This window comes from Triturus cristatus, chromosome 3_2 (genome assembly GCF_964204655.1).
Source record: "Triturus cristatus chromosome 3_2, aTriCri1.1, whole genome shotgun sequence".
Taxonomy (NCBI): domain Eukaryota; kingdom Metazoa; phylum Chordata; class Amphibia; order Caudata; family Salamandridae; genus Triturus; species Triturus cristatus.
In genome coordinates, this window is record NC_140584.1 from 199141089 (window position 1) to 199162048 (window position 20960).

General features: G+C 47.9%; 1 protein-coding gene across 1 annotated transcript in view; it reads left to right on the forward strand.

The window, feature by feature from the left end:
* Positions 1-20960, forward strand: part of PARP14 (poly(ADP-ribose) polymerase family member 14) — a 924447-nt gene that overhangs the window by 352925 nt on the left and 550562 nt on the right. Inside the window, exon 10 of the mRNA XM_085647500.1 lies at positions 15777-15888. Coding sequence (XP_085503626.1) covers positions 15777-15888 — 112 coding nt within the window. The remainder of the gene's footprint in view (positions 1-15776; positions 15889-20960) is intronic.

A 20960-nucleotide genomic window follows, 5' to 3' on the forward strand; every position in this document is an offset into this window, starting at 1 on the left:
TGAAGTCCAAGTCCTACCGCTTGTCGGATAAGGTGAAAGCTAGCATCCATGGTGAAGTCACCAAGATGCTTGAGCTGGGAGTGATTGAACCTTCAAGCAGTCCCTGGTCCAGTCCATTGGTACTGGTACCCAAAGCTGCCCCGCCGGGCACTACCCCAGAACTCAGGTTCTGTGTGGATTACAGGGGACTGAACTCTGTGACAAAGACCGATGCTCATCCTTTCCCGAGGGTGGATGAGCTCATTGACCGGTTGGGAGCTGCCCAATATCTGAGTACCTTTGACCCTACATCTGGGTACTGGCAGATCTCCCTGACAGATGGAGCAAAGGAAAGGTCAGCCTTCTCCACACCTGAGGGTCACTACCAGTTCTGCGTGATGCCCTTTGGGCTCAAGAACGCCCCTGCCACTTTTCAGCGGCTGGTGAACCAGGTACTCACCGGGATGGTGGCTTTCTCGGCTGCTTACCTGGATGACATTGCCGTCTTCAGCAGCAGCTGGGAGGACCATCTGTGTCGCCTTCAGGCTGTCCTTCAGGCCCTGCAGCAGGCGGGTCTGACGATTAAGGCCAGCAAGTGCCAGATCGGGCAGGGGTCGGTAGTGTACCTCGGTCACTTGGTGGGGCGGGGCAAGGTGCAACCCCTCCAGGCCAAGATCGAAACCATCATGGCCTGGGAACCCCCCAAGACTCAGACGGAGGTCCGAGCCTTTCTGGGCCTCACCGGTTACTACCGACGCTTCGTCAAGGGGTATGGAACCATCGTGGCTCCCTTGACTGAGCTTACATCTAAGAAGTACCCTCGACGGGTAATCTGGACCGAGGTGTGTCAACGAGCCTTTGACACCTTGAAACAAGCAATGTGTGCGGCACCTGTCCTTAGGGCCCCTGACTTTTCCAAAGAGTTCATCGTCCAGACGGATGCGTCGGAGCATGGCATCGGGGCAGTGCTGTCGCAACTCAATGAAGAGGGTCTGGACCAACCCGTGGTTTTCCTATCTAGGAGACTACTCCCCCGGGAACAGAGGTGGAGTGCGATTGAGAGGGAGGCTTTTGCGGTGGTGTGGGCCCTGAAGAAGTTGCGGCCATACCTGTTTGGCTCGCACTTCCTTGTTCAGACCGACCACCGGCCCCTCAGATGGCTGATGCAAATGAGGGGCGAGAATCCTAAGTTGTTGAGATGGTCCATCTCCCTACAGGGAATGGACTTTAGGGTGGAACATCGCCCAGGAGTGGACCACGCCAATGCTGATGGTCTCTCTAGGGATTTCCGCCTTAGTGAGGAGAACTCCCAAGGGATTGGGTAGCTCACCCCACTTTCAGCTGGGGGGGACGCGTGTTAGACCTGCCAGCCCTTTGGCTGTTCCCTCCTCATTTTTTTCCTTTTTTTCCCTTTACCCTCCAATTTTTCTGTCCACTTGTTTTGTTTTTGGTGTTGACGTAGAGGCTCTGGGTGCCCCATTTTCACTGATTGAGGGTGAGGCGCAAGGTGCTTCTCTAAAATGGAGGGAGGGAGAGAGCTCTTACACAAAATGGTGGCCTAAACTGTCACCTCAGAGCTTGGGCCATAGACTGTCATGAGGGGTTCTAGAACCTTCTGGCCCACTCTGGCCAGTCAGGGCCCAGGCTATATATATAGGTGAGGGGCGGCGGCCATTTTGTAGGAGAAGAGGTAGTCAGGAGTAAGGCATCTGAGTGGGGGAGGTGGGTGCGCTAGAGAAGGAAACTGACAGATCGTAGGGCCTGCTTTTCTTCCTCCTCGGCTGACACTACCCCCTACCTCTTGACCTGACCCTTCCCTCAGCCACTGACCCTGGGATCACCTCAAGCTCTGGAGCTCCCCACCTTGCCAGGACTCCTGAGGAGAACGGGGAAATAGAGTGATTATCTCTGGCTCTCCTGACTTTGCCTGGGACTCTTCTATCCTTTGTCGCCACTGGCATGTGGCCTGCCACTTCCTAGCCTGCCTGTCTTGAGCTGGGGCAACACTGAGGGAGAAAGGGGGTGCTTGGCGCGTAAGAAATCGCCACCCCGTCGCCTGCAGATCACCCCCCTTAACTTTGGCCACCCCCGCTGAAAGACCCCATAAGGAATCACTCACCGCTGCGGTCCAAGGCCCGTAAGGTCAACCCTCCTGTCACCTGGGGTTTGTGAGGAAGACTGGGACCCCTCCACTGCCGTCGCAGCTTTTGAAACGCGGCCCTTCATATGGAGAGAGAGCCGTTGGAGTTCCCCATAGGCCACATTAGGCCTGAGGCCCAGAAACTCTGATCACGTGACGGGGGCGGACTGCGAGACGCCGCCCCCGCCGATGCACGATTTGCTGACAGGGCCGCGCCCCGCAGGTCGCGCTGCCAAGGGCGACTGCAGGTGCGAACCCTGGACGAGTGAAGGGAGCCGAGAGCCCTCTTGCCAGAAAGAGACCATCGCAAGGGCCTAACTGAGGCCGAAGAACAAGGTAACCCCCCCGGGGAAGAAGGCGGGAGGCCTATGTAAGGTCCGGAGCACGCCCCTCCCCCGGGGTGATTCCCCGACATTTCGTTGGCACCAAATCACCCGAGTGAGCCCTCCACCGGCCGAGTCTACTTGCAAGTGCCCACAAGTGAGGAAACCCCTGGGAAAAGTCTCTCCCCGAGCCCGGCGACCTTCCATGGTTACAGTGGAAGAAGTAACTCGGCTCCTGGCCCCTGCTCTCTCGAGTGAGGGAAGTAACAACTGCAGAGTCAACGGAGCATTTTGGGGGCAAAGGCAGAACCAGCCATGTGTAATAAGCCTATGTAAGGCTAGATTTCATGCATCCCGGTATGACCAAATCTGAACTGTTAATGAGCTAATATGAACAGTTCTACAATTAGTAACTCAATTTCAAGAGCATAGTGATCGCTGTGAACTGTCCTATAATTACTGACCTGATAATCAGAGCATTGTGGTTGTCATGTGGGGCGCTATATTTATTGACTCTATTTAACGCGCTACATCAATGCTATGTGCCGCGCTGTATTTTTTGATTCTATTTAAAGCGCTATGTCAATGCTATGTGCGGCGCTATATTTATTGACTCTATTTAAAGCGCTACATCAATGCTATGTGCGGCGATGTATTAATTGACTCTATTTAAAGTGCTATGTCAATGCTATGTGCGGCGCTATATTTATTGACTCGATTTACAGCGCTAAGTAATTGCTAAGTGCAGCATGATGACTGATGACTTTATTTAAAACGCTAGTGAATTTGCTGTACTGTCAATCTAGTAACGATGAAATGTTTGGACCCTAATGTGTTCTAGACAGACACTGATTGATTTGATTTGAAAGAAAAAAAGAAGCAAGATAAAAGAAATATAAAGCTTTTCTACCTTTTCTAATTACCTGGTGTAGCGTCCTTTTTAAGTGGTGGTACGCTGGAGTGTGAAGTGAGTGTGATGCAAGCACAACATGTTTCTCGGGCATAGGCCTTTCCACTTGAGCCAAGCTACCCTAGGACGATAGGTCCAACAACCTCAAGCTGTGCATGGTGCAAGCCATGCTGGTTAAAATAGATGCCATGGTATTTAAAGCTGTGTACCTGCTCAATATTCTCCTGATCCAAGGTGAATTTGTTTTTCTTGACTTTTTTTCCTCCCGTACACCATTATTTTTGTCTTCGAGGCGTTGATAGAACTCTTGTTTTCATTGCTGTAGAGAGACACGGCACTCAACGATCTTTGCAGACCAACAGTGCTGTGATCAAATAAGATATTATCATCTGCATATTGCAAGCATGGTAGATAACAGTCCGCAATTTTGGGTGGAAATATATTTACGCCAGCGAGGGTGTTTAGGTCAGCCAGATAAAAGTTAAATAATAGGAGAGCCAATATGCATCCCTGATTCAGATCTTGATTAGTCCAGATCTTTTGTGTCACTCTATTTGTGGAGACCTTGTCTCTCAACCAGGTCTTAACGTATAGGCTCATGATGACTTGCACAGTGTGGTCAGACATGTCTACTTTATTAAAGGTGGTGGTGTAATCAATAAAGGCTGCATAAAGTGTTAACGCTTGCGTATTATTTGCTGACTCAATCAGGGAATAGAGAATCACTAGGTTATCCTCCATGCTGTAGCTTTGTCTGAAACCCAATTGTGTGATCGGTATTATTGCTTTGATTGTGGCCCATTCTTCAAACTCTGCAATGAGCGCTTTCGCAAAGCATTTCCCTTCTACATCAAGCAGGGCTATTACTCTGAAGTTGGCTGGCTGATTAGTTGGACCATTTTTGTGTATTGGGGATAATATGGATCCCCTCCAGCGGTCAGACACCTCATTTGTTATAGTGCGTTGTATCAATAGCAGGCATAGAAGCTTGATCCATTCTTATGGAACGTTGATACTCTAGCTGGTAGACAAGTAGGCTGGGAACTCCCGCTGAGCTAAAAACTAAAGACTTTTATTACTGTAGGGTATTCAAAATGCTGCTGCACAACTTTTCTTTGGGCTAAGTAAAGGCTGAATTTGAGACAAAATTTGATTTGTTACGCTAGTTGCCTGTAAAACAAAGGCAACGTTTAATGTGCTTTGTTTGTTATTTAGAATGATCTTAATCAATCAACTTGCTTGTTTAAATAAAAGCCAAATGAAAAACTTAGCTGATTTTCCAGTAATCTTCTGATTGTACCCAAACTTAAGCAATCTAGATTTGCCAGTAGGACCTTTAGAATTCTTTAACTGAGTTTGTGGCTCGTACTCACTTCCATACTTGAAATATTAATCGAATCTCTTGAAGTTTGAAAAGTATGAGAAAACCTAGTTCTTTGATAAATCTCCCTACTAATAATACATTTGAGTTTCTCCTTTAAAAAAATATATATATTTTCATTAAATCAGAAACAGGTTAGTGCAACCTGAGAGTCGTGAATAGGTAAATGCCAAATAAGCATCATCAAACAGAGTTTCTTCCTTTTTTTAATCTGTTCAATGGCCTCCATCCTTTTTTTAATTTTTGTTATTTAATGTGTCCTTAAAGTCCAGTATCAGCCCATTCTGACGATATTCAAATCTATATTTCAGCAAATGGCACTACCTTTCAAATTCCTGTTTCATGTATATCAAAGCAAGGAAATGAACCGATTGCCTTCTACTCAATGGTAGTAAGCTTGTGATTATCAGGTTTGATCCTCAGAAAATTCTGATCCTTTTTCTCCAACCTAACCTTTACTTGGGGCTTCTGTTCTCCCAGGGATAAAGTATAAAGGAGTGGGATATGATGAAGCAAACCTTTCCCTGAAGTGCTTAGTTGTCTATACCAATGAAGCAGCATTCTTCAAGCTTAACTAACTTAAGCAGGTGTTTGAGGTATTTTTAAATCTAAAAGAGATACGTTAGTGATAGATTCCTTACCTTAGAATATCCCCAGGCGTCAGACTGGATCCAGAAAGTTTTTGTAGCAGTACCCCTGTGCGTCAGTAGGTGGTTTGGTGCGGCTCCGCGTCCGTGGCGTCGTAAGCGCCGAGATGACGTCACGGAGACTACTTAGGCGCCACCCATGCGTGTTCTGATGTCAGTTCTTTCTTTTTCCGCGCCAGCAAGCGCAGATCCGGTTAGAGCACTTTTTGACTATCCTTTTTTAGACGTTTTGTCTCCTTTTCTCCTTGGTGCACGCAGGGATGCCTGGATTTAAGTCTTGTGGGGCCTGCCGTCACAATATGTCGGTGGTGGACCCCCACGATGTTTGCCGCTACTGCCTGGAGACCGACCACGACTCTCGGAACTGTTGGACCAAAGCCCGACCGGCCTTGAGGGAGCGGCACCGGAAGCTGCTGGAGGTCCGGCACTCGTCCCAGTGCTGTTCCAGGTCCCGTTCCCAGGAACGCTCGCGGGGCCGCAGTTGTCGCTCCTCGGGCTCCAAGTCTTCGCCCTCGGATTCGGGTAAGCGACGACATAAAAAGAAGTTGAAGAAGCTAGTTCGCTCTTCGACGTCCCGCCGTCGGTCCTCGGATGAGGACGAGGGGGACAGCGGTTCGGCCCCTGTGGCTTCTTTGGAGCCTGGATGTCCCGCGGCCTACCCACCTTACCCGGGTCCGTCAGTGACTCCCGAACAGGTGCAAGAATTTCTTGCTACCATGGACCGCCTTTTTAGGCCTTGGGCTCCCACCCGTGCGCCTTCGGGCCCCGCAGTCCCGTGTCCGGATCCTGTTGGGCCGCCAGCGCCACAGGATACTGCGCCGTTGGCTCCGGCCCCAGCGCCACAAGGTCCAGTGCTGCCGGCTCCGGCCCCAGCGCCACTCTCGGCTCTGCCTCCGGCGTCGCAGTGGGTGCCATTTGTCTCGCCCTTGCCCCGGTTCCAGGACCATTTTATTCCTACCTGGTATCCGCATTGGGACGCGGCGCCGGCTAGCGCCATTCTCTGTGCCGTATGTTACTTCTCCGGCTCCAGCTCTGCTGCCGCGGTCTGTTCCCCATGCGACAGAGGTGGATGATGACTGGGAGGGGTCCGAGGACCCTCTTGCCCGTCACTGTGACTCCGAGCAGGACTGGGCTGACGACTTGGAGGACGCCGGCGACCTCGATGTCTCTTCGGACCCGGGGTTTGCCTCTCCCCTGCCTACCATGGAGTAGGGTGCCTCCTACAGGATGGTGCTCTGTCGGGCAGCTGAGGTCCTCAACCTCGATCTTCCTACGGTGGCCCTCAAAACTAATCTCCTCACTGAGGTGCTCCAGACAGCGTCCACTTCGACGGAGCCCCGGCTCCCCTTTAACGACGCCCTCACTGACGTCTTGTTGGCCACTTGGTCGCGGCCAGCCACAGGAGCCCCTGTGGAGAAGAATGTCGCCAGGCGTCATCGCCCGGCGCCTGGTGACTCCGCGTTTCCGCCCACTCATCCTACGCCTGAGAACCTGTTCATCCAAGCCTCGACGTCACAGAGTGCCTTTCCCACGGCTCCGCCGGATAAGGACTCTAAGAAACTGGAGCAGTTCATTAAGCGGTTATTCTCTTCGGCCAGCTTGGGGCTGCGGTCAATGAACACCGTCTGCTTATTGGGCTGCTATTCCCACGCTGTGTGGGATACAGTTGCAGAGGTGTTGCCTCAGTGTCCTGAGGAGACCCACGCTGTGCTGTCCCAAGCTGTTGCTTAGGGTAAGGATGCTGCTAAGTTCACCATTCGGTGTGATTTGGACACCTCGGACTCACTGGGCAGGGCTATTTCTACGACTGTGGTGCTTCGTCGCCACGCCTAGTTGAGATCTACCGGGTTCTCTACAGATGTCCAAAGCTCGCTCATGGACATGCCCTTTGATGGCACTCGCCTGTTTGGCGATAAAGCCAACAGTGCACTGGAGCGTTTTAAGGACTCGCGGGCCACGGCCAAGTCCTTGGGTCTTTCCGCCAAAAGCCCGGCCACTCCTGGTTTTCGTTCCTTTTGTGGCCACGGCAGAGGCACCCAGGCACATTCCTTCAGCAAGCCAGTGCGGACGCGGTTTCTGCAGGGGCGGGTCTGGGAATCAGCGTGGGGGTCAGTCCACCTCCGCCCCCTCTGCTTCTACCTCCAAACCTTCCTAATCCAAGCTTTGTGGGGCACCCCACGCCGGTGGGTGGCAGGATCCGCCACCACCTCCCCCACTGGCACGATATCACATCGGACAAGTGGGTGTTGCAGATCATCCGCAGCGGTTACTCCCTTCCCTTTCAGTCCTCCCCTCCAGCAATGCCACCTCGGTGCCAACGCATGTCGGGGGATCACTTGGTACTTCTCCAGCAGGAAGTCATGGCCCTCTTGGCCAAGGGGGCCATCGAGTGCGTTCCTGGGCCGGAAGTAGGGAGTGGTTGTTATTCCCACTAATTTCTGGACCCCAAGAATGACAAAGGGGGCTTGTGCCCCATCTTGGACCTCCGGAACGTCAATCGCTTCCTCTGGTAGGAGAAGTTCAAAATGCTGACTCTGGCTCAGGTCCTGGCCGCCCTCGACCCTGGAGACTGGATGGTAGCATTGGACTTGCAGGACGTATATTTTCACATCCCCGTCCTGCCGGCCCACCGGCGTTACCTGCGGTTCACGGTAGGCCAGGAGCATTTTCAGTTTGCCGTGCTCCCCTTCGGCCTTACCAGCGCCCCTCGGGTGTTCACGAAAGTGATGGCAGTGGTCGCAGCTCATCTGTGCGGGTCAGGGGTGTAAGTCTTCCATTACCTCGATGACTGGTTGTTGAAGGCGGGCTCACCCCAGGCAGTCGTCAACCACCATCAGACTACGGCCGACCTCCTGCATTTGCTGGGGTTCTCCGTCGACGTGCCGAAGTCGCACCTGAGTCCCTCTCAGAAGCTCCCCTTCATCGGAGCGGTTCTGAATTCGATGCTGTTTCTGGTTTCCTCTCGAGCAGCGAGTCCGGGATATTCAGGCTATGATTCCGATCTTTCAGCCTCTATCCCGGGTTTCTGTCAGGATGACCCTCCGGCTTCTGGACCTGATGGCATCCTGCTGGTGACTCATGGCAGATGGCATATGCGGGCTCTGCAGAGGGACCTGAAGTTTCAGTGGGCGCAGCATCAGGGCAACCTGTCCGTTCATGTCCGGATCTCGGAGGGCACTGCACGGCAATTGCAGTGGTCGCTTACGAATCGCTATTGGGTCAATGGCAGGTCCCTCTCCCTTCCCCAACTGGAGCACACAGTGGTGACGGATGCGTCCCTCCTGGGATGGGGAGGCCACTTGGGAGAGGCGGAGATCAGAGGCCTCTGGTCTCCGGCGGAGTCCCGGCTCCATATCAATCTATTGGAGCTTCGGGCAATCCGTCTTGCACTGAAGGCATTCCTTCCCTCTGTCCGGGGACAGGTAGTGCAGGTGTTCACAGAAAACACCACCGCCATGTGGTATTGCAACAAACAAGGCAGGGTGAGGTCCTGGACCCTATGTCAGGAGGCTCTGCGCCTCTGGACGTGGCTGGAACATCAAGGCTTCACCTTGATGATTCAACACCTGGCAGGTTCTCTAAACGCCAGGGCGGACGAACTCAGCCGCCAGTGCTTGATGGATCATGAATGGGGTCTGAGCTCGGACGTGGTGCAAGGTCTCTTTCAGCAGTGGGAAGAGCCTTGGTTAGATCTATTCACCACTGAAGAGAACGTGCAATGTCTTCAGTTCTGCGCTCTGGAATTTCCAGGGTGGCGCTCGCTAGGCAGCGCTTTTCGTTGCGAGTGGAGTAGCGGTCTATTGTACGCCTTTCCGCTTATACCACTTCTGCTCAGAGTGCTGAAGAAGATTCGGCGCGACCGAGACCAAAGTCATCCTTGTGGCTCCGGATTGGGCACGAAGATACTGGTATCCCGAGCTACTCAGCATGGCGATCGATCCCCCGATCCGACTGCCTCTTCGGGAGGATCTTCTGTCACAGCAGCAGGGGACGGTCCTTCACCCGAACCTGTCCAGCCTCCACCTCCATGCGTGAAGATTGAGCGGCGACAGTTGACAGCTTTCGATTTTCCTCCTGAAGTCTGTGATGTCATTCTGGCTGCCAAGGGTCCCTCCACTAAGACGGTATACGCCTGCAGGTGGAACAAGTTTGTGGCATGGTGCACAGCTAAGGCTATGGATCCCCTTTCTGCCCCTCTTTCTGAAGTCCTTCTGTTCCTTCCTTCTTTGGCCCAGCAAGGCTCTGCTCTGGGCACTATCAAAGGTTATCTCTCTGCCATCTCCGCCTTTTTACGAATTCCAGATCAGCCTTCTCTTTTTAAGTCCCCGGTTGTTAACCGTTTCCTAAAAAGCATTACGCACACGTTTCCTCCCGTGCTGTTCCTAATGCCTCAATGGGACTTAAACCTTGTCTTGACATATCTGATGTGCGCTCCCTTCGAACCCCTTCATACCTGTCCTTTGCGTCTTCTCACTCTCAAGACGGCTTTCCTGGTAGCCATCACCTCTGCCAGAAGAGTGAGTGAGCTCCAGACTCTTTCTTCCAAACCTCCTTTCCTTTTTGTTCATCCATACAAGGTGGTTTTAAGGACCAGTCCTTCTTTTTTGCCAAAGGTTGTCACGCCCTTCCACATCGGGCAGACCATCACTTTTCACACCCTCTTTCCGCCTCCGTATCCTTCGAAAGAGGAAGAGAGGCTCCACTGTCTGGACCCAAAACGTGCGCTGTTGTTCTACCTGCAGCGCACACAACAGTTCCGGGTGGATAACCAACTCTTTGTTGGCTACGTGGGCGCCAAAAGAGGTCGGGCTGTGCACAAGCGGACCATCTCTCGGTGGGTCTATCTCTGCATTAAGGCCTGTTACTCGTTGGCTAAGAAGGAGCCTCCTGTGGGGCTGTGCGCCCATTCTACCAGGGCAACGGCCGCAACTACTGCCTTGGGACGCGGCTTCCCCTTGCAGGACATTTGTCAGGCAGGTACGTGAGCCTCGGTGCACACGTTTACCAAGCATTACTGCCTTGACAGTCAGGTCTGGAGAGACGGCTTCTTTGGCCGTTCTGTTCTCCGTGACTTTCTGGTTTAATCTTGTTCGCAGACCCACCACCGGGGTTGGTATTGCTGGGGTATCTATTCTAAGGAATCTATCACTAACGTGTCTCTTTCAGATGCACAAGTTACTAGTTGTGTAACGATATATCTGTAAGAGATTCCTTACCGCCCCACCCATCCTCCCCGTCCTGCGAACTGATTTCTAGGGTTAAGGTCATCCCCCTTTTTAGGGCCCTAGTTTCATGGCACCAGTGGTCAGTTTCTTGCATGGCTCTGCGTTCCTGGCGCGGAAAGTCGTGTACAGAACTGACGTCAGCGCGCATGGGTGGCGCCTAAGTAGTCTCCATGACGTCATCTTGGCGCTTACGACACCAGCGACGGACGCGGAGCCGCACGAAGCCACCTACTGACGCGCATGGGTACTGCTACAAAAACTTTCCGGATCCAATCTGACGCCTGGGGATATTCTAAGGTAAGGAATCTATCACAAACCAATGTCTCTTACAGATGTATTGTTACACAAGTAGTAACTTGTGCTCTTCTTCCAATTTCACCAACTTTGTTCTCCCCTTTCCCTGCCTCATTCCCTCCACTGCTATCACTTCACTGCCTTATCTTATTCTGTTTTGATCCCTTCAGTGCTTCTCTCTCTATTGCTATCTCTTGGGTGCGTGCTTAGCCACTGTGCTTGGTAATGCCTTTTGCCAATCCTATATATTAAATTTCATATCATTTAATAGAACTGATTGTTGCACCTACTTTTTTTTTTAACTTTATTTACCAGTTTCAGATAGGTTACAGTTGTTCCATCGATATCAATAGCATCATATATTTACAATACTTGACAAGCGGTAACAAGAAGCAAGTCGCCAGTTCTGTGTATGTTATACATCAAGTGTACATAGTATACAGCAGGGCAAGGTCTTAAATGACCATCCATCCGACCTGTTAAGATTCCAGAAACAGTCTATAATTGGAATAAGTAGTACATACTTTTATCTACAATTCACAGTAGTAGCTTTGGCAATTAGTGTTAACTTGATATCCATTTAACCAACACCCGCCGGGACCAATCCTTGTTCTAGCTGTGAGGCAGAGTGTAAGAAAAGCGCTGCAGTGTACATTTTTAAGGGGCCCCGGAAGGCTTTTGGGTGGGATGATCTGGGCAAATTGCTGGTATATAGATTGCTGTTTGTGTTGCAGTTCGTTAAGCTATGTAGCCAGCCTTTTAATGTCGGAGCGGTTTTGCGTCCCAACTTAATTGCAACTTTTAGCCTATAACAGCCCGATGGCGATGAATTTACGAATCCCCTTTAGGAAGTTAACACAATAACCCAGCCGTGCCGCCTCTGGAGTGGGGGCGATTTCCAACTCCACCATTTCCCCCAATGTTTGGAAAACTGCTGCCCAGAACGTCTTAATTTTCCCACAATTCCAGGAGAGGTGGGCGAAGTCCGCGTGTTGTGCCCCACATTTCAACAGTGAGGTTGGACTGGGTCGATCCTATGTGTAGCCTCGGGGGTGATGTAAACTCTCCGAAGGAATTTAAAATGGAACTGCCTATGACGGCTGTTCAGGGAGCAAAAAACAATGTGAGTAGGGGTCTCAGGGGAATTAATTATGGACTGAAACACCTCCAATCCCCAATCAGTACCAAACAACTAAAAGGAGGTGCTCAGTCTGATCATGAAGAACAGACAGCCACTGACCGCTGCGAAGAATGCTTAGAAACCTCTTCAGATAATTTGATCATCACCAAGCAAGAGCTAAGAGTCCATCAGCCCACCCTTACTGGCGGAGCTTCGTCATCTGGGCCTCTAGGAGATCTAGATCTAGGGCCACAGTCTTGAGCCACCTGGACCTGCTGGGTACCTGACCTGACGTTCCTTAGAAGGGCTCTTGTCAAGGTGTATGTTCAAACCATATGAACTCTAGTGACGTGCAGTGCTCTAGTGTAAGTGAAAATTAAAAATGGCTACCTGGGCAAAACATAAATTTATTAACAATTGTCCAAGTGTCATACTTAAAAGAACCTAATAATCTGGAAAAAAATTGACTATTTCCTGGCTAAGTCTATAGCGGTCGACATGTTTCAGCCGAATTGGTCAGTTGACCCGGCTTTCTTCAGGACCTAGATGTAATCGAGTAAAGGCTACTGCAGGATAAACACAATTCGTGCAAACAATAGTGTGAAACAATACCCAAAAGGAGGTATAATATTCAGGTAAGTATGTGGCAATTGCCACCCTACCAGTACAAGCGAACCTCGTGCTTGAAGGTAAGAACTACCTCTTCTTTCCCAGCTTTATGTGGGAGAAAAACCTCACCCGGCTGACTGCTCGGAGATGGAGGCACCGCTCTGTCCGTCGGTACTTCTGACCAGACTACGAGCTGTCTGGGAGGCTGTTCAGGGAGATCTCACTGGTCTGACTACAGCAAACTGCCCATTGGTCATCCAAAATAGGATGTCCCAGATTAGCCTCCCAGGAGGCTCTAATCTTGGTGTTGTCAATTGGGATAATGTCCGCGCACGCGCTGTACAGCCTTGAGGACATGTGCTCTCCCCCAGTACTCTCAATAATCGTGGTGAGTGGGGCGAACTGTTCTGGTTCTAATGGAAAGCCCGATTGTTGCACCTACTTAAGAATTACAGACAACGAGAAAAATGTCTTCCAATACTGCGTTCAAAAAGGGGACTACCAGTTTAAGTGCTAAAAAACAGATTTAAATTTGATAAATAAACCAATTCTAATAAACCCAACCATGCCATTTTTTTAACAAGTTTTATTGGGTTTATACATGAGCATGGCAGCACAGGCCAAAAAGTACACATAAAAGGAGAAAGTAAATATACCCGTAAACATGAAAAGTAAACCTGCACAGTTGACTCCACCAACACCCCACCTCCCACCCCCACCCCCTTCCAAAAAAAACCCACAAGGGCACAATGTAAATGGCCCACAGGTCCAACATTAATCAAATGTAACATTCCCCTGTGCACTTACCCTATGCTCCCAGATGTCTGCCTCAAGCCAAGAGCTTACTATGCTAATGGGTGTCAAAAAAACCCCGTATAGCTAGCCCATTTCTGTCAAACCTTGGGGTGCTTCTGAGGGCATCCCCTGGCCTGGTACATCAAAACCTCTAGTCTCATACAATGGTCCAACTCTTTCTTCCTGTTTGATAGGATTAGGCCCAGGAAGAGGAGCAGCTATTTATCTGTTCCCCCAATACCTTCTGTAGTGTGAAGGAAAATGCATTTTGGGTTGAGAGGGATGGTCCATGAAAGGACCTCACCCGGACAGGATGTCACGCCGTGCTAAAGCCTGCCAAACACTGTGCAGCTCCACACAGTATGAGGGAAAGTACCCTCTTCTTTCCCACATCGGAGGCATGTCTGGGAGCCAATCGCTCCCATATGCTACAAACGATGCCTCGTATAGTAGGCTCTATGAAGGTATTTGAGCTGTATAAGTCAGAGGCCAGCTAAAATTGCCTCCTCACAGTGCGCCCCCAATTCCTCTGTCCAGTCGGCGTTGCCTATTGTGCCAATTTTGGCCTACCATGTTGCCCAGAGGGCAGGTAGCGTGTTTGACCGACTCATATCTAGTGTCTGGTAAACGTTTGCTTGTTTGTGAGGCCCCAGGTCCCTTAGGAGGAGCTTACTCTCCAACCGGCTACATTTTTGAAGGTTTGTGAGGTCTTTAAGATGGGGAGTGAGGGTTTGACGGAACTGCAGGTAGTGATAGAATTGGCTGCGATACAGTTGGTAATCAGTTTGCAGCTCTTGAAATTATTTCAGTACAGTACCCCGCATCACATCCTCCAGAGTAGAGATCCGAATCATGTCCGACTTCCGAAAGCCCTCTAGTCGAGCTACCTGCTTTAGCACGCCACCCTGCCACAAAGGCGTCCACACCTTCAGCTTCCCCCACCAGCCCATCTGCCGCAGAGAGCCCGTCCACACAAGGTTCTTTCTCCTACCTTGCCACCAAGTCCTGAAACAACCTCCCACTCTACCTCCAAACCTCCCCGTCACTCACCGACTTCAGAAAAGTACTCAAAACCTGGCTCTTCGACTAAGGCTCTCCATTTCCTAGCACCTGGATACCCCCGGGGTGATAAGCCACGCTATACAAATACCGACTGATTGATTCAAAAGTTGACCACTTAAACTACACTAAATCTATAAATACCATAATATTGTTAGAGCCATGTCGGCCTTTAGTAAATCCAGATTGAGAGTCCCCAATAATTTCTGTCATAAAAAGTTCAACCTGAATTCTTGAATTGGTATGATTTTAAGTAAGATATTTATTACGCATTCCACAAACTAATGGTCTGACGTTTATACACCTACTGAAAGGTATTTTTTCATTCTCCAAATGGCTGTTATTTATTAAGAGTAACATTGGGTACAATCTATCTGATGCTTCTCTGTAAAATTCTGGAATTAAGCCATAATTGCAAAGTGATTTACCAGTCTTTAGAGGTGGACTTTGTTGAGTTGATCCTTTGCATGTAATTAGATCCCTTATATTTCTGATTGCAATTATTCCTACTGAGATCCCATTTTTATAGTCAAATATTGTGTATCATTAGTGCTCTTATTGTGGCTAATTAAAATGAAGAGTATCCATGTCAAATGTTGGATTTTAGACATAGCTCGTCTTTCATAACTAGCAAAAGTGCATTTAAAAAAAGTGGACCTACAAAAAATATATGACGGAATCTGGTATCATTTTCATGACATACATAATTGGAGTTCAAACTATGATACCCCCCCCCCCCCCTTCCCCGTTTTATTTGATTATTTTTCCTTTTTGGAAAGTGTCAGTGTTTTCTTTATATCTTACTAATGACTGAAGTAAAGATCAATTCACGTAGAAAATATTGTAGGTTGATGTAGGTTATGCTTTAATGTACCTCGGTGGAGATATCCTTTCATTTGTCTTATTGGACACTATAGATTTGAGTTTAATGTAACTTCCTTTCTTCAGATATTACCTACATGTACATGCAATGATTCTTTTTCTCAATTTAATTAAGTACTAGTAAGAAAAGATCATCATCTTCCAATTTATTGAACATAAATTATTTTGTTATGCATTTTCCTACCTTTATTAATGTTCTGTTTCAAAACTAACCATTGTGCTCTTCCTTTATTGTCTCAAGATACAGGCCTTGCAGCTTCTTTTTTGCGAAAAATATTTTCAACCATGGAAGAATTGTAGAACTTAAATTTTTTGTCAAACCGTTTGTTTTAAATTATATTCTCTGATTTGTTTAATTTGGAGCAGTTTGTTTTTCAAAATGTGAATTTCACACATTTGGTTTTGGTTGTAGGCTTTTTCAGATGAACTTGAGAAAAGGTTTGGTGGAAAAGTTGAATATAAGAAAAGGACTCTGAAAGTGACTGCAGATGTGTCAGCAAATACTAGTGCTTCACAAAGTTCAGGTAATTCTTTATTTTAACCATTGAATTATAAATGTACCCTAACCTCAGAAGGAAAGTGGTAAAAATGGCACAACCTTTTAACTGTAAGTCACAGTTCAGCATGTTAATTCACTTAAATAAAATCTTGGTATTTGTTGGAAAACATAAGCAGATTAAAACCACAGTGATAGCCTCAACTTCTTTTTGAGCTCTGAGCATCTGTTCTGTCATGCTATGTTCTGTACATCATGGTCTGCTGTAGAGCTCTAAAACACAAATGTGGCATCCCAAAACTATAATGGATGCTGTTCCATTCCTAGTTATTGCCATGATCTCAAATGTCCTCAAGTGATTGATAATTACCTTGTGAATCACACATTTGCTGTCTCTAGGAACAAGAAGCACTGGTTGCTTCAGACAAATTAAATAGTGATTTTTTTTTAACACAGACACAACATGTATAATCTGGCCTGATAAATCCGTAATTGTTCCACAAATCATAAAGAACGTGCTATTCACGCCCCTTCTGACACTGTCTTTCATACTTATGTGCTGCAGTGTTTGCCACACCATGTTTGTAGGGTGTCTTTGCACCTCACCCAACACCTCCCATGTAAGTCATATTGCCTAAAATATCATACCAATCATACTTTCTTAAAAGGCTGACCAGAACCTGATGGAGTACTGTGTGGCCCTATAAGGGGTATTGAAGTGCTGTATAAATGCTACAGTTTAATAAATCCTGTTTGTATAGTCTGCATTTGATTTGTTGGGTAATATAGCAAACCATCTGTCGAAATGCCTCACCCCTGCACCAAAAATATATTTAAAGAGCAAATTAAAGATGACATTTCTGTAGTAAAACCCCACCAATTGGCTAACAGAAATAAAATAAAAAACATTCCTACTTGTTCCTTGTATGCCATCAAACAGTGCTCTACAGATTTCAACTCATTGATTTGAATACATATTTTCCTGTATGAGAAAAACACATATCTTTATCATGTCCTTTTTTTGCTTATGGTCATTATTAAACCACTACACAGTGTTGTGGTTACCATGTATCTAATATGATGCCTATGTTTTTTCGCGTGATACAAAGTTACCTGATGGGTACCCTATTTCTATTAAAATCCAATAATGCATGCTCCGGGTTTTGGTGACAATTCAATCAGTCTTTTGTAATTCACATCACCAGAACTCTCTTCTGTTTTAAGGAACTGGAATACTTTTTTTCACTGTGATTATCACATACAAATGTATACATATGTTTGAGGCATGTAAGCTGTAAGTCACATGTTTTGCATGCTCCTGCCATCTAGTGTTGGGTCCGGGTGTTTGCAAGTTGTTTTTCTTCGAAGAAGTCTTTCCAGTCACGAGGAAAGGTGACTCCTCCTTTCGGTGATAGTGCGCATGGGCATCGACTCCAATGTTAGATTATTTTTTTCCGCCATCGGGTTCAGACATGTATTGCTGCGCTCCGGTTCAAAACCCCTCGGTTCCCCTCGGTGTGCAATCCACTCTACCTGCGTCGGTATTGTTTCGAACACTTATCGGTCGAAGAAAATCTCTATTTCGATCGGAAAACTCCATGAAGGCTGTTTGGCCTAACCACGTCGGTTCACCTCGGAGTCGATGGAACAGATCCCATTCAAACTCTGTCCTCTGTGCCACACGAAGTAACCGCACACCGAGTCACACGAAGTGTGCAACTTGTGATTATCTCCGGAGCACAATGAACAGGACTGCAACGCGTGCAGATCGTTTCGATCGGAGAAAACGTTCCGTGATCGTCGGGCTCGATGTCGTGAAATGAAAAGGCGATACATCAAATACACGTCTGACATCTTCAGTGAAGGATCCGAGCAAGAAGAATTTGATGCACAAGGGGCCGAAGAAGAACAGCAAGAACTTGTATCTATTCCGGAATCGGACCCGAGTTGGAAGGCGACATACCACAAGGTCACCAGTCTGTGAGTACCGAACACCCCTTGCCCCAAAATCATCTCAGACCAAGCAAAAGGCTTCAGTTCCATCCCTGCCTTCGGGCCACGGTCGGCACTGAGAAGATGTTTCCGACGCCCTGCCTTCCGGCTGGACTCCAAAACACGTTAAGGCCTCCGGCTCGAGATGGCCAAAGTCAGGCACCTAGCCGAAACCTTCAGATTCAGAGCCCAAAACTGCTTTGGAGCCGAAACCCTTGACACCGAAATCAAAGACCGCTTCGGAACCGAAATCCTGTGTGTCAAAGTCTTTGCATCCCTGCATCGAAGTCCTTGGTGCCGAAACCGAAAAATGTTCCTCCGAAGCTGCAGGATCTGATTTTCTATGTCCCACCACCCAAATCGGCCCCAAAACAAAAGGATCTTTATATTAATCCTGATACAGGACATATTCTTACTAAACTGCCTCAGAAGCTCAAACCTGGGTCAGAGGATACATATTATCACATTCCTTTGAAGAGGAAGAATGTCGGTACTAACCACCTCTCCTCCTATTCTTCCACCAGATTCCCCTACACCACCTTCCCCACTATTAGAATATTTACTTATTACACCAACTAACTCTCCACCACCACAATCTGATGATGATGGAGATGGTGGGGATAATATTTTACCGGTAGATCCCTGGAAAGACTACAACACTGATTCACCCACAGGCAATGACCCAGATATTTACCCTGCAAAGCCTTCCCCTCCTGACGACAATGTAGGATATCTAGAAATACTTGCTAGAGCTGCAGAATATCATGGGGTACAATTACACAAGGAATCCCTAGAGGAAGATTTCTTTTTTAAACTCTTAGTAACACACAAAGGTCTAGTCAGACTCTCCACAAGCTCAAAGGCATGATGAGACATGCCACTATAATCAAAGACCCTGTTTGTGCTCGTATTCACACCCCCAGAATAGACAAATAATATAACCATGCTCCGTCTGATCCAGCTTTTATTATAGGACAGTTACCACTAGACTCTTTGGTCGTCCTTAATTCCTGTAAGCGGGCCAATTCTCAAACTTGAGGGGATGCCACCCCTCCAGACAAAGAGTCAAAATTGGAAGGCACCTCTTATAAAAGAGTAGCCGCTCAAGCAGCAAATCATTAGCGCATTGCCAACACCAAGGCCCTACTAGCCAGGTATGAAAGAGCACACTGGAACGAAATGGAGCAATTGCTCCAAAAACTCCCAGGTAAGCACAAGGCTAAAGCTCAGGATTTGGTGCAAGAAGGAAAGCTTGTCTCCTGTTCCTCTCTTAGGTGTTCTTTAGATGCTGCTGACACCGCAGCTAGAGAAATCAGCACTAATGTGTTACTGAGGAGGCACACATGGTTGAGGATTTCTGGTATTAAACCTGAAGTCCAACAATCCATTTTAAATACTTCATTTGACAAAGAGCATCTCTTTGGGCCCGAAGTAGATAAGTCATTAGAGAAAATGAAAAAAGATACGCAAGTGGCTTAGTCAATGAGAGCACTACAGTCTCCTTCTAATTGTGGCACCTTTCGTCCCTCTTACTATCGTGGGGGGTCCAAGACCACGTCCTAAGACAGCACTGCTGTCCCATACAAAGGCAACTATGATCCTCCTCCTCAAGAGACTTCTTTAGAGGAGGATACAGAGGTACCAACAGCAAAGGTAGGGGTAAAGGTTCCACACCACGTAATTCCCCCTCCCCTAACAAGCAGTGACTTGCATACACTCCCCCCAATCATTTAATACCGGTTGGGGGATGTCTTCTACAGTTCCTCCCTATTTGGCAATCCATAACTACAGACAAATGGGTGTTAGGAATTATCCAACATGGTTTTTGCCTGGAGCAATCCTCTAAACTTTCCACCCCGCTCTCACAAAATGTCACCAGAACATTTACACCTGCTCAAACAAGAAGTCCAGTCTCTCTTGCTAAAAGGAGTCATAACAACTGTACTGTTACAATATCAAGGGGCAAGCGTGTACTCCATGTATTTTCTAATTCCCAAAAAGGACAGCTCCTTGAGACCTATTCCGGACCCCAGATAACTAAATCACTACATACTGTCCGAGCATTTCCATATGGTGACACTTCAACAAGTCCTCCCACTTCTACAGCAGGGCGACTTTGTCTACTCTAGACTTGAAGGACGCATATTTCCACATTTCAATTCATCCTGCTCATCGCAAATACGTCCGATTCATCATAGCGGGTCATCATTAGCAATTCAATGTACTACCGTTTGGAGTCACCACTGCTCCCAGGGCACTTCCCAAATGCCTAGCAGTAGTCGCAGCTCATCTCAGAAGACAGCACGTCCATGTCTTCCAAGACCTGGACAACTGGCCAGCCCTTACCAAAAGTGTCTCCAACACACTCAAGCCACGATTCACTTATTACACCAACTAGGGTTTACAGTGAATGCATTGAAGTCTCATCTACAGCCTTCCAACACACAAACCTATTTGGGAGCCTCCATAGACACCGAAAGAGCTCTAGCCTCTCCCAATACAGCCAGAATTTTCAGTTTTCTGACTCTTCTCACCCAGTTTCAGCCCAACCAATCATTACCAACAAGAGTATTGATGCAACTGTTAGGAATGATGACGTCTTGTATAGTAATTGTTCCTCACGCAAGACTTTACAAGCGTCCCTTTCAAGAATGCTTAGCAAGTCAGTACAACAACTCGCAGGGTCAGTTGACTGATCTAGTGTTGGTAGATGGCCACACTCCTCGCTCTTTGCAATGGTGGAATCCACAAAATGTATCTAAAGGGCAGCCTCTCATCAACCCTGTTCCACAGACAGTGCTAACAGCAGACACATCGCTCACAGATTAGGATGCTGAACTATACAATCACACAATCGAAGGGTTGTGGGGTTTAAAGTTCAAGATTCTCCATATAAATCACCTAGAGCTACTAGCAGTGTTTCTAGCATTCAGAAATTTTCAAATTTACCTCATAGGCATAGCTGTCCTAATCTGCACAGACAACATGACAGCTATGTATTATATACAGAAACGGGGGGGGGGCACACTCTCCAACTGTCATGCCTAGCACAATCCATTTGAAAATGGGCTGTACACCACAAGATGTATCTCTTGGCAGAACATCTTT